This window comes from Carcharodon carcharias, chromosome 16 (genome assembly GCF_017639515.1).
Source record: "Carcharodon carcharias isolate sCarCar2 chromosome 16, sCarCar2.pri, whole genome shotgun sequence".
NCBI classification, from domain to species: domain Eukaryota; kingdom Metazoa; phylum Chordata; class Chondrichthyes; order Lamniformes; family Lamnidae; genus Carcharodon; species Carcharodon carcharias.
The window spans coordinates 81,096,632-81,109,086 of NC_054482.1; the positions used below are offsets into that span (position 1 = coordinate 81,096,632).

Below are 12,455 nucleotides of genomic sequence, written 5' to 3' on the forward strand. Positions count from 1 at the left end.
ATGCACTGTGCATGGTTTGTTCTGCTTTTTCAATTCCTTCCATGGCTTAACTCGCAGAACTTAAGAGACTGCTGTGGGCCAACAATGTAAAAATTTCTTTTCAATTTTGTGGCAAGGGAAAACCAAACAGGCTCAAAGAAAAAATTAGTACAAATCAACACTGAGTATTGAAGGAGAGGCTCAATGCACACCTGAAGAAAACAGAGCCATACAAGAGCAAGATGGGAAAAGGCAATTAAAGTAAAAGGAAGCCCATGTGGCGGACAGACCAGTTAGTTTGCTTTGTGGTGTTGAATGTACATCACTTCAAAGAGTTCCATAGTTGTGATGCATACAGCAACAAGTTGCATTTATATGGCACATTGTAGTAAATCATCAAGAGAAGCTTCACAGTGGCATAACCTCACAAAATCTGACTCCCAGCCAAAGAAAGACAGGTGGCCAAACATTTCACCAATAAAACATGTTTTAAGGAGGGTCTTAAAGGAGAAGAGATACACTAGATACAGGGGAGGTATCGGAGGGCTGGAGAAATGCAAACGTAGTTCCATTGTTTAAAAAGGGATCAAAGGAACTGCCAAACAATTATAGGCCAGTTAGTCTTACGTCAGTGGTAAGCTAATTAGTAGAATCAATCCTGAGAGATAGGATTAACTATCATGTGGAAAGGCATGGACTAGTCAGGGATGGTCAGCATGGATTTGTTAAAGGAAGGTCTTGCCTCACAAATTTAACTGAATTCTTTGAGGAAGTGACAAGAAGGGTTGATGAAGGTAGTGCAGTGGATGTTCTGTACATGGATTTTAGCAAGGCATTTGACAAGGTCCCACATGGCAGATTGGTCAGGAAAGTAAAAGCCCATGGGATTCAGGGTAATGTGGCATGTTGGATAAAAGCAAAAAAACTGCGGATGCTGGAAATCCAAAACAAAAACAAAAATAAAAATACCTGGAAAAACTCAGCAGGTCTGACAGCATCTGCAGAGAGGAATAGAGTTAACGTTTCGAGTCCGTAAGACTCTTCAACAGATCTAAGGAAAAATACAAGAGAGCTGAAATATAAGCTGATTTAAGGGGGGATGGGACAGGTAGAGCTAGATAGGGGGCCAGTGATAGAGATTGTCAAAAGATGTAATAGACAAAAGGACAATGAGGTGTTGACGGTGGTGATTTTAGCTAAGAAATGTGCTGATAGGTGACATTAAGGGTGGAAAGCAGGACGAGCAAGTTACAGATAGCCCTAGTGGGGGTGGGGTGAGGGGAAGGGATCGAAATAGGCTAAAAGGTAGAGATAAAACAATGCATGGAAATATATTTAAAAATAATGGAAATAGGTGAGAAAAGAAAAATATATATAAATTATTGGGAAAAAGGGGGTGGGGATGGTGGAGAGAGTTCAAGATCTAAAGTTGTTGAACTCAATATTCAGTCCGGAAGGCTGTAAAGTGCCTAATCGGAAGATGAGGTGCTGTTCCTCCAGTTTGTGTCGAGCTTCACTGGAACATTGCAGCAGGCCAAGGACAGACATGTGGGCATGAGAGCAGGGTGGTGTGTTGAAATGGCAAGCGACAGGAAGGTATGGGTCATGCTTGTGGACAGGCCGAAGATGTTCCACAAAGCAGTCACCCAGTCTGCTTTTGGCCTCTCCAATGAAGAGGAGACCGCATTGGGAGCAGCGAATGCAGTAGACTAAACTGAGGGAAATGCAAGTGAAATGCTGCTTCACTTGAAAGGAGTGTTTGGGCCTTTCGCCGGTGAGGAGGGGGGGGAAGTAAAAGGGCAGGTGTTGCACCTTCTGCGGTTGCATGGAAGGTGCCGTGGGAGGGGGTTGAGGTGTAGGGGGTGATGGAGGAGTGGACCAGGGTGTCTCAGAGGGAACGATCCCTGCGGAATGCTGCCAGGAGGGGTGAATGGAAGATGTGTTTGGTGGTGGCATCATGCTGGAGTTGGCGGAAATGGCGGAGGATGATCCTTTGAATGCGAAGGCTGGTGGGGTGATAAGTGAGGACAAGGGGGACCCTATCATAGTTCTTGGAGGGAGAGGAAGGTGTGAAGGCGGATGCGTGGGAGATGGGCCGGACACGGTTGAGGGCCTGTCAAACACTCCTTTCAAGTGAAGCAGCATTTCACTTGCATTTCCCTCAATTTATTCTACAGCATTCGCTGCTCCCATTGCGGTCTCCTCCACATTGGAGAGACCAAACGCAGACTGGGTGACCACTGTGCGGAACACCTTTGATCTGTCCGCAAGCATGACCCAGACCTCCCTGTCGCTTGACATTTCAACACACCAACCTGTTCTCAATGCCCACATGTCTGTCCTTGGCCTGCTGCAATGTTCCAGTGAAGCTCAATGCAAACTGGAGGAACAGCACCTCATCTTCCGACTAGGCACTTTACAGCCTTCCAGACTGAATATTTAGTTCAACAACTTTAGATCATGAACTCTCTCCTCCATCCCCACCCCCTTTCCGATCCCTCTTTTTTCCAATAATTTATATATATTTTTCTTTTCCCACCTATTTCCATTATTTTTAAATGTATTTCTATGCATTGTTTTATCTCTACCTTTTAGCCTACTGCAATCCCTTCCCCACACCCCATCCTCACTAGGGTTATCTGTACCTTGTTCCTCCTGCTTTCCACCGTTAATGTCACCTATTAGCACATTTCTTAGCTAATATCACCACCGTCAACACATCTTTGTCCTTTTGTCTATGACATCTTTTGGCAATCTCCACCTATCACTGGTCCCCTATCCAGCTCTACCTGTCCCACTCCCCCTTAAACCAGCTTATATTTCAGCTCTCTTGTATTTTTCCTTAGTTCTGTTGAAGAGTCATACGGACTCGAAATGTTAACTGTATTCCTCTCCGCAGATGCTGTCAGACCTGCTGAGTTTTTCCAGGTATTTTTATTTTTGTTTTTAAACTGGATAAAAGGTTGGCTTTGTAATAGGAAACAAAGGGCAATGTTCGATGGATGCCCCTGCGAATGGAAAGTTGTCTCAAGTGATGTTCACAGGACTTGGTGTTGGGACCCTTGCTGTTTGTGTTATATATTAACGATTTGGACGTGAACATGGGGGGCACGACTGGGAAAGTTTCAGATGACACAAATATTGGCCGAGTAGTGGACAGTATAGAGGATAGCCATAATCTCCAAAACGATATAGATGGGTTGGTGGAGTGGGCAGTAAAGTAGCAGATGGATTTTAACATAGAGAAGTGAAAGGTCATACATTTAGGGAGGTCAAACAGGGATTATACAATAAATGGGAGTATATTAAGAGGGGTAGATGAAGTGAGAGATCTTGGCATACAAGTACACGGGTCCCTGAAGGCAGCAGTTAAAGTAGACAAGGTTGCAAAGAAGGCACATGGAATGCTCTCCTTCACTGGCAGAGGTATAGAATATGAAAGTAAGAATATAATGTTGGAATTGTATAAAACACTGGTGAGGCCATAATTGGAGTATTGTGCGCAGTTCTGGTCACCACATTACGGGAAGGATGTAATAGCTCTGGAGAGAGTGCAGAGGAGGTTTACAAGAATATTGCCAGGGTAAGAAAAGTGTAGCTATGAGGAGAGATTGGATAGGTTGGGGTTATTTTCCTTAGAACAAAGAAGGCTGAGAGGTGACTTGATTGAGGTGTACAAAATTATGAGGGGAATAGATAGAGTGGACAGGATAAAATTGTTTCCCTTGGTGAAGAATTCTAGAACCAGGGGACATAGATTCAAGATAAGTGGCAGAAGGTGTAGGGGGTCATGAGGAAGAACTTTCTTACTCAGAGGGTAGCGGGTGTCTGGAATTCGCTGCCCAAGTTGGTGGTAGAGGCAGAAACTCTAAACTCTTTTAAAAAGCACCTGGATCTGCACCTTGTGCTGTAAGCTGCAGGGCTATGAGCCGGGTGCAGGAAGGTGGGATTAGAAAGGGCACCTGGGTGTCCACGGGCTGGATGGACAAGATGGGGCGAATGGCCTCCATCTGTGCTGTAACTTTTCTATGGTTTTAAGAGGTGGCAAGGTTTCGGGGGTGAATTCCAGAGCTTAGATCCTGGTCAGCTGAAGGAATACCACCAATTACAGGGTGAAGAAAGTGGAAGAGGGACAAGACAAGAGGTAGCCTTCTCAGAGGCCATTAAGAGATTTAGTCACTGGGATGAGAATTTTAAAATGGAGGTGTTTTTTGTTGGGCGGGGGAGGTCGGCAGCCAGCAGCAGTTTTTCCTTAATAAATGACAGCAATAAAACAAAAGTGTGCAACCATATTTGCATAACAACAACAAAATATCAAGCTGCTGATTGAACCCCCTCATTCTGCTTGCAGCATAAAAAATGAATGCTTTGCAACACTGTGCACTGCAATCAATTACAAATAATGTATCTAAGCCAAAGTTCATTGAGGAATAAAGCAAAGAGAAATGCAAGTGGTAAGTGGTATTTTTTTAATATATTTTCAAGTGAAAATCATTTCTAATGTTATACTCTAATGAAGGATACATACCCAAAATGTTATTACCTACTGGTGCTAGCTAACTTACAGCATATTTCTGGCAGTGTTTTTGAAAGCGGTAACAAATGTACAATGAGTTCAAATTTTAGATCCCAGACTTTCCCAAAGAGCAGGAGCATTCTTGAAGTAATCGATCAGAGCATGTTCTTCTACAGTACAAGATTGTTGTTTAAGCAATTTGACAGATCTCAGAATACTTTATCCTTAACGGCAAAGGATGTATGATATCTCTTGAGGTCACAACTTCAGGCAGAATAGGAACAGTCCACCACACTTATCAATGCCCTTTTTTATTTATCAAAAGTCCTCAAGGCAAATTTTTGCCAATGCTATCTCATCAGATACAGAAATAACATTATAGCAACTGTGTACTGACTTCGATCAGAAGAAACATTTCCCTTATTCATCCACAACATTTATCAAGAAATAGCTCAATTTTGCCATACTTTACTCACATTGCAACAGTTGAAGGCAAGCTGAAGAAAGCTGGGTGGACAGTCCCCTACCATGTTCTGAAATGCATCGTAGTCTAATCCAAAGTTCTAAGTTTTTGATGGAAGGGTCGAGGGGAAAAAAAGGAAAATTTCATTCAGTAACTAAGAGATGCATTTCCTGCAGGAGATTAAGTATGGACAAGCAAGATGTACGTTTAACATTACATATGGCATAAAAATATGAAATCACAAACTATACACAATTGAATCGGTTTTAGATTATAATTAATGAATGAAAGACGTCAAAGACTAACTAAATCTATATACTGTCTATTCATGTCAATACTGTAAGGGTGATGGCCTTATTGAAGGACAGAGCATAATTTTTTTTGAATTTTGCCTTTGCATAATGAACTAGATACTTTCATTACAAATTCAGAAACTTTTTTGCAATAAGTATATATATATATATATATATATATTTAAAAGTAAGCATTTTAGGTAAAAATACAGTTCTAATTTATTTTCAAGAACAAAAGTTGAACCAACTTTGTCAAAAAATAGCCACAACTTTATTGGTGCAGCTTTACCACACAGGCTACAAAAGTTCAAGAAGGCCCAGCAACTTCAAGGGTAACTAGGGATGGAAAATAAATGCTGGCCTAGACAGAATATCTAACCCAAAAAAGACAAATAAAATTTTGAAGCATTTCAGCGAGTTATTTGTATCCAAATGTGTTAAAACATGAATATTTTAAGGCATGACATTTGTTGTATAATTAGAAAGGTTTATAAGTCAAAGATAATTTCCAATTAGCACTTGTCGATTTATGATTGATGGAATCTGTGGCACTTTACACACATTCCTACCATCAGCTTGGCAGCACTGATATTTATATGCTAAAACCAGGAATCAGCTTCACAATTTAGGGGATTTATAGCTCAGAAAGAAAACTAAATTTGATAGTAGTTAACAAAATTATGAGTGGCATGGACAGAGTAGATAGTCAGAAGCCTTTTCCCAGGGTGGAAGAGTCAATTACTAGGGTACATAGATTTAAGGTGAGAGAAGAAAACTGTAGAGGAGATGTACGAGGCAAGTTTTTTTACGCAGAGGGTAGTGAGTGTCTGGAATTCGCTGCCAGAGGTAGTGGTGGAAGCAGGTACGATAGTGGTGTTTAAGAGGCAGTTTGACAAATACATGAATAGGATGGGAATAGAGGGATATGGACCCTGGAAGTGCAAAATGTTTTAGTTGATGGGCAATAAGATCGGCGCAGGCTTGGAGGGCCGAAGGGCCTGTTCCTGTGCTGTACTTTTCTTTGTTCTTTGTTCTAAATCTACAATAACGTTAGAATGCTAAAATCTGCAATATAAAAATCTGCGTTCCATGTTAATAGTAAAAATCAATTAACTTTAGCACTATTTCTTACTAATTTCTAATACTGAACACCAAAACACTTAATTACAAGGGACAGCAACAAACAATGTAATGATAATAGTAGGGCAGATGGCAATCAGATAGTTTCGTAATCTTAGCCATCATAGGATCTGCTGCACAGGTTCAGCTCTTCCTGACAACTCAAGAAAGGACAGTGGATGGGTAATAATAGTGAACACTTCTTGCATATGTCATGCAATATCCCTAGCTGTTTGCCAACCATTGCTGCGATTTCACCCCACCCAATAAATTAATCGTTTTAATGTTCATGGCTCTGGCAAACAAAACAGGAGGTATTCACAATTTCTACATCTACTGCACAGTTAACCATTGCTAGTATACCAAATGGTTCTACACTGGTCAACTGAGAAAAAATCAAGTTGGCAGATTTTAAAAAACCAGCACTCCCATTAGTATTCCAACTGAATGCTATCTCATTCATCTGCATACTCATGTCAAATGAAGGAGAAAGATGCCTAATTTTTAAGTCTCCTAAAAATACACTTACATCTTAAAGGCAAAGTTTATTGATTTAAAAAATGGCTCATGGCCAAACCACAGATGTGACAGAACACTTTTGACAACTACTGTTTGCTTATCTTAGCAGAAGCAGATCAAAAACTTACCACTGTCCGAGGGAGATAGTCAGGATCAGCTTGTACTCTAGCTATAATTTCACAAAGAATAATGCCGTACGAAAATACATCTGCCTGTCATTAAATTAAGAAATGTTAGAAACAAAGCTTTAAGATCACTTATCTACTAAGCTACTACTGTTATTCAGAAAAAAAATTAAATAATTTGCATTTATATCGTAATTATTATCCTCAGGATATCCCAAGGTACTTTACAGTCAAGGAAATACTTTAAAAACATAACCTAAGAACATAAAAAACATAAGCAATTGGAACAAGAGTAGAACATAAAGTCCCTCAAGCCTGCTCCACCATTCAATACAATCAGGCTAATCTTCTGCCTCAACTCCACTTTCCTACCTATTCCCCATATCAAAAGTCGATCTCAGTCTTGAATATACTCAATGATGGAGCATCCACAACATTCTGGGGTAGAGAATTTCAAAGTTTCACAACATTTTTGAGTGAAGAGATTTCTCTTCATCCCAGTTATAAATTATCATCTCTTATCCTGAGGCTGTGGCCCCGTGTTCTGGATTCCCCAGCCTGGGGAAACAACCTCTCAGTGCCTACCCCATCAGGCTCCTTCAGAATCTTTATGTTTCATTGAGATCACCCTCTCATTCTTCTGAACTAAGATTATTGGCCCAATTTACTCAGCCTCTCAACATAGGACAACCCTCTCATCCCAGGGACCAATCTAGTAAATCTTCACAGTGCCACCTCCCAGTCAAGTATATCCTTTCTTAGATATGAAGATCAAAATTGCACTAAGGACTCTAAGGTGTGGTCTCACCAAAACTCTATATAATTGTAGCAAGACCTCCATGTTCTTGTACTTTAGTCCCCTTGCAATAAAGGCCAACATTCCATTTGCCTTACTAATTGCTTACTATACCTCATACCTGCATGCTAACATTTGCATTCCTTGTACGAGTACAGCTAAATCTCTCTGAACAACATCATCTGAATGAAGCATGGTTAGCATTATGTAGACAAAAGTCATTGCTAGTGATTATGATCTTCAAACACTCACAAGGTTGCTTACATTATTTGAACTGACATATGTGGCCATAGTTTATCATCTCAACCAAATATGAGACTCTGCATGTTCTTGTGAACTTTCCAGTTGCCTTAATATCCAAATAAAAAGTATTGTAGTGCACCCAGGATGGCAGAGAACTGTTTTATTTTAGCTACTGACTTTATGCCATGCCTCTTGGGGCCCTCAGTCATTGAAAGCAAAGTAACATTACTCTAGATCTTGTTTTGGACTTTAACTACCAAATAGATTCACTGAACAGTACAGAACGATAACAAAACATTTTACAGTACACTAAGTCTGTTTAAAGTTGCCCCATTTAATGATGTTTCACTTTAATGTCAGTAAGTTAATGGGACCTGTAATCTCTGAACTTCGTGAGATTCATTTTAATGTAATTTCCCAGGTGACCCAATTGGCGCCATTTTGAAGCAGTCTCTCCCAATGCCCGACCTCCGACTTGTGGCCTCTCCCCGGCCCTCCGACAGGAGGCCTCTCCCCGGCCCTCCGACAGGAGGCCTCTCCCCGGCCCTCCGACAGGAGGCCTCTCCCCGGCCCTCCGACAGGAGGCCTCTCCCCGGCCCTCCGACAGGAGGCCTCTCCCCGGCCCTCCGACAGGAGGCCTCTCCCCATGCCTGACCCACACTCTTGCCAAACCCCTCACTCCCTGACTCACTCTCTCTCTCACTGCTTCCCGCTCCTGAACCTGCATTCCCGTTCAAGATCCAGATCTGATCTGAAGTTGCAGGGTTGTGAAAGTGCGGGTCCCAATGGCACAGAAGTGCCAAGCCGGGGCTGTTACAACCAAGTATTTTTTTTTAAATGACTGTCGCAGCTCCTCCTCCTGCCTCATTTTTCATCTCCTGAGCCCTCGCTCGCAGTGAGGATTCAGGAGAGGGAAGCAGTGAGTGGGAGCATTTTAAGAAAAAAGACAATCAATTATAACAGCTCCAGCTTGACATTTCTGCCCAATCAGGACCCATAAGAAAATAAGTTGTGAAGAGGATATAAACAGTTTGTAAAGGGATATAGATAGGTTAAGTGAGTGGACAAAAATTTGGCAAATGGAGTATAACGTGCGAAAACGTGAACTTGTCCACTTTGGCAGGAAGAATAAGAAAACAGCATATTTTTGAAATGGGGAAAAATTGCAGAATTCTGAAGTACAGAGGTAGAGGGGGTTCTGGGTAACCGTGAACCCGAATCACAACAAGTTAGTATGCAAGTACAAGAGATTAGAAAGGCAAATAGAATATTGTCATTTATTAACAGGGGAACAAAATACAAAAGTTGGGATGTTTTGCTACAGCTGTATAGGGTATTGGTGAAACCATATCTAGATTACTGTGTACAATTTTGGTCTCCTTATTCAAGAAAGGACTTAATTGCATTAGAGTCAGTTCAGATAAGGTCCATTCGACTTATTCCTGGAATGAGTCATCCTACAAGGAAAGGTTGAACAGGTTGGGCCTGTATCCACTGGAATTTAGAAGAATGAGAGGTGAATTTATTGAAATATAGAAGATACTGAGGGGACTTGACAGGGTGGATACTGTAAGAATGTTTCCCCTTGTGGGAGAGACTAGAACTAGGGGACAGAGTTTAAAAATAAAGGATCTCCCATTTAAGATGGAGATAAGGAGAAATTTTTTCTCTGAGGGTCATGGGTCTGCGGAATGCTTTTTTCCAGAGAGTGGTGGAGGCAGGGTCATTGAATATTTTTAAGGCTGAATTAGATTCTTGATTGACAAGAGAGTCAAAGGGTATAGGAGTAGGAAGGAAACTGGGATTGAGACCACAATTAGATCAGCCATGATTTTATTGAATGGCGGAGCAGGCTCAAGAGGCCAAATGGTCTACTCCCGCTTCTAATTCATATGTTCATTAGTTCACAACCCCAGAGCTTAAGCATCAGATCAGATCTGGATCTTGAACAGGAATACAGGTTCAGGAGAGGGAAGGCGTGAAGTTGTCAGGAAGCGCGAGGTTCGATGAGCAGGTGGGTTAGGCACAGATACAGGTCACAAGTTGGAGAACTGGGGAGGGAGGGGAGAAAAGGCCACAAAAGTAAGAGGATCGGGGAGAGGGAGAGGCCACAAGTCAGAGGATCGGTGAGAGGAAAGATATGCACTGACAAGGAAGATCAGGGAGCAGGGTCAGTGGCAAACAGGAGGTACTATATGTAGAAAGTTAGTTTCTTTTATATTTTAAACTTTATTTTAAGTTATTTCATTTACCAGTGTAGAAATTCAGCAGTGTCAAGTATTTCAACTTACAGGATATAATGTTTTAATGTTTTTTTCTGATAAGGAAGGGCCTATAACTCCAGTTTTAACATCGATTCCTATGGGCACCAATGTTTCACTTAAAACAGTTTCATTTAAAGTCATTATTTTCAGGAACACAACCACAACTTCCAGTGAGGATTTACTATAGTTATATTTTGGTAACTACTTCTATAGTAGAAAATATTAATTGCTTCTTTTTAAAAAATAGTGGCTCTTCAATCCTCTTTTCACAGAAATTCTATAGCCTTTATCATTATAAGTTCTAGTCAGTCACAGGCTCCTTATCACATCAATTTGAAAAAGACAAATTGAAACAGTGACCAGAGATTAGTGAATATGAACAAAAATAAATTCAGAATTGGTGCTGATCAGACACACATCTGAACAAAAAACACAGCATATTTGAATTTAATTAAGTTATTTAACTCTAACCTCAACTGAACTGCTCGACACTGCATCAAGTTAAGCTGGAACATGATACAGTCAATAACCATTGCATACCATGACAAAATTAAAACCAAGACCAAGGTAAAAAGTTACAAAAGAAAACTTAATTTTTCATATAACTCAACCCTTACAAATTCAATACTGCTGAGTGCACCAATAGAAAGATCATGAGGACAAGACCACATCCTATCTGTTCAACATCAACTTTCCCATTTTGGGAGCCACAATGATGTTAGCTGATGTTATAGCCTGGCAGCAGGACATGTCATGTACTGAATTGTAATCACACTAAAATATTGCAATCAGAATACACAACAATGAAGCTGATTACAAGTTTCAGCAGTATACAGATTCTTAAAATTTCTTTCCCAATTGTTTAATAAGCTATTTCTCATAGCTTAGAACTCACAAATAACTGCATCTTTCTCCCCAAAATCATTTATCTAGCGCTGTTACAATTTCAAAATTTCTTGCAACTCCCAAGTTGTCAAACCTGAAGTCATACTGAGCACAAAGGAAAATGATTGTGGTTGTTAGAGGCCAATCACCTCAGCTCCAGGATGCCGCATGTAGACGTGCCTCAGGGCAGTGTTCCAGGCCTAACTATCTTCAGTCGCTTCATCTCTGACCATCCCTTCATCATAAGGTCAGACATGGGATCTTCGCAGATGACTGCTGTGTTTGGAAGCATGCCCTACTTCTCAGATACAGGAGCAGTCCTTGCCCACAAGCAGCAAGACATGGACAACATTCAGACTTGCGCTGATAAGTGGCAAGTAATATTTGTGCCATACAACTGTCAGACAATGACTATTTCCAACAAGAAAGAATCTTACAACCTTCCCTTGCATTCAAAGGCATTATCATTGTAGAATCACCCACCATCAACATTCCAGGGATTACCATTGACCAGAAACTTAGCTTGACCAGCCAAATAAATGCTGCAACTACAACAGCAGGTTAGAGCCTAGAAATCCTGTGGGGAGTGCCACACCTCAACTCCCCAAAGTCTTTCCACCATCTAAAAGGTATAAGTCAGGAGTTTGATGGCTTACTTTCCACTTGCCTGAATGAGTACAGCTCTAACAACACAAGAAGCTCAACTCAGTCCAGGACAAAATAGCTCATTTGATTGGTACTCCAGCCATCAACTTCACACCAAAGCTTCCTATGTACTATTTGCAAGATTCAGCAACTGGCCACAGTTTCTCCATCAGCATCTTCCAAACCCACGATCTCTACTACCTACAAAGAGGGGGAAGCAGACATATGGGAGCAGCACCACCTGCAAGTTCTCCTCCAAATCATACATTATTCTGACTTGGAAACACATCACAATTTCTTCATCGTCACCTGGCCAAAAATCCTAGCATTCCCTCACAGCACTGTACCCATACCACACTAACTACAGTGGTTCAAGGTGGCAGCTCACCAGCACCTTTACAAGAGCAATTTTGGACAGGCAATAAACGCTGGCCTCATGTCACATGAGTTGGGACATGTCCATCACTTTTAGTTACACTTTTACTAAAAATTTAAAAACCTACATGAAACCTCATCCCACCTGTGGATGAGGTTTCATGCTTATTCTTAAGCCCACCAGGACTCCTGGTCTGCCTGCCAGCCTTCAGGTTGGACGGGCAGATCCATTA

General features: G+C 41.2%; 1 protein-coding gene across 8 annotated transcripts in view; it reads right to left on the reverse strand.

The window, feature by feature from the left end:
* Positions 1-12,455, reverse strand: part of tesk2 (testis associated actin remodelling kinase 2) — a 124,388-nt gene that overhangs the window by 25,820 nt on the left and 86,113 nt on the right. For all 8 annotated transcript variants that reach the window (XM_041208083.1, XM_041208085.1, XM_041208082.1 and 5 more), the window contains 2 exons: positions 7,018-7,101; positions 4,972-5,058 (listed from right to left, as the gene is read on the reverse strand). In XM_041208083.1, the coding sequence (XP_041064017.1) occupies positions 4,972-5,058; positions 7,018-7,101 (171 nt within the window). The remainder of the gene's footprint in view (positions 1-4,971; positions 5,059-7,017; positions 7,102-12,455) is intronic.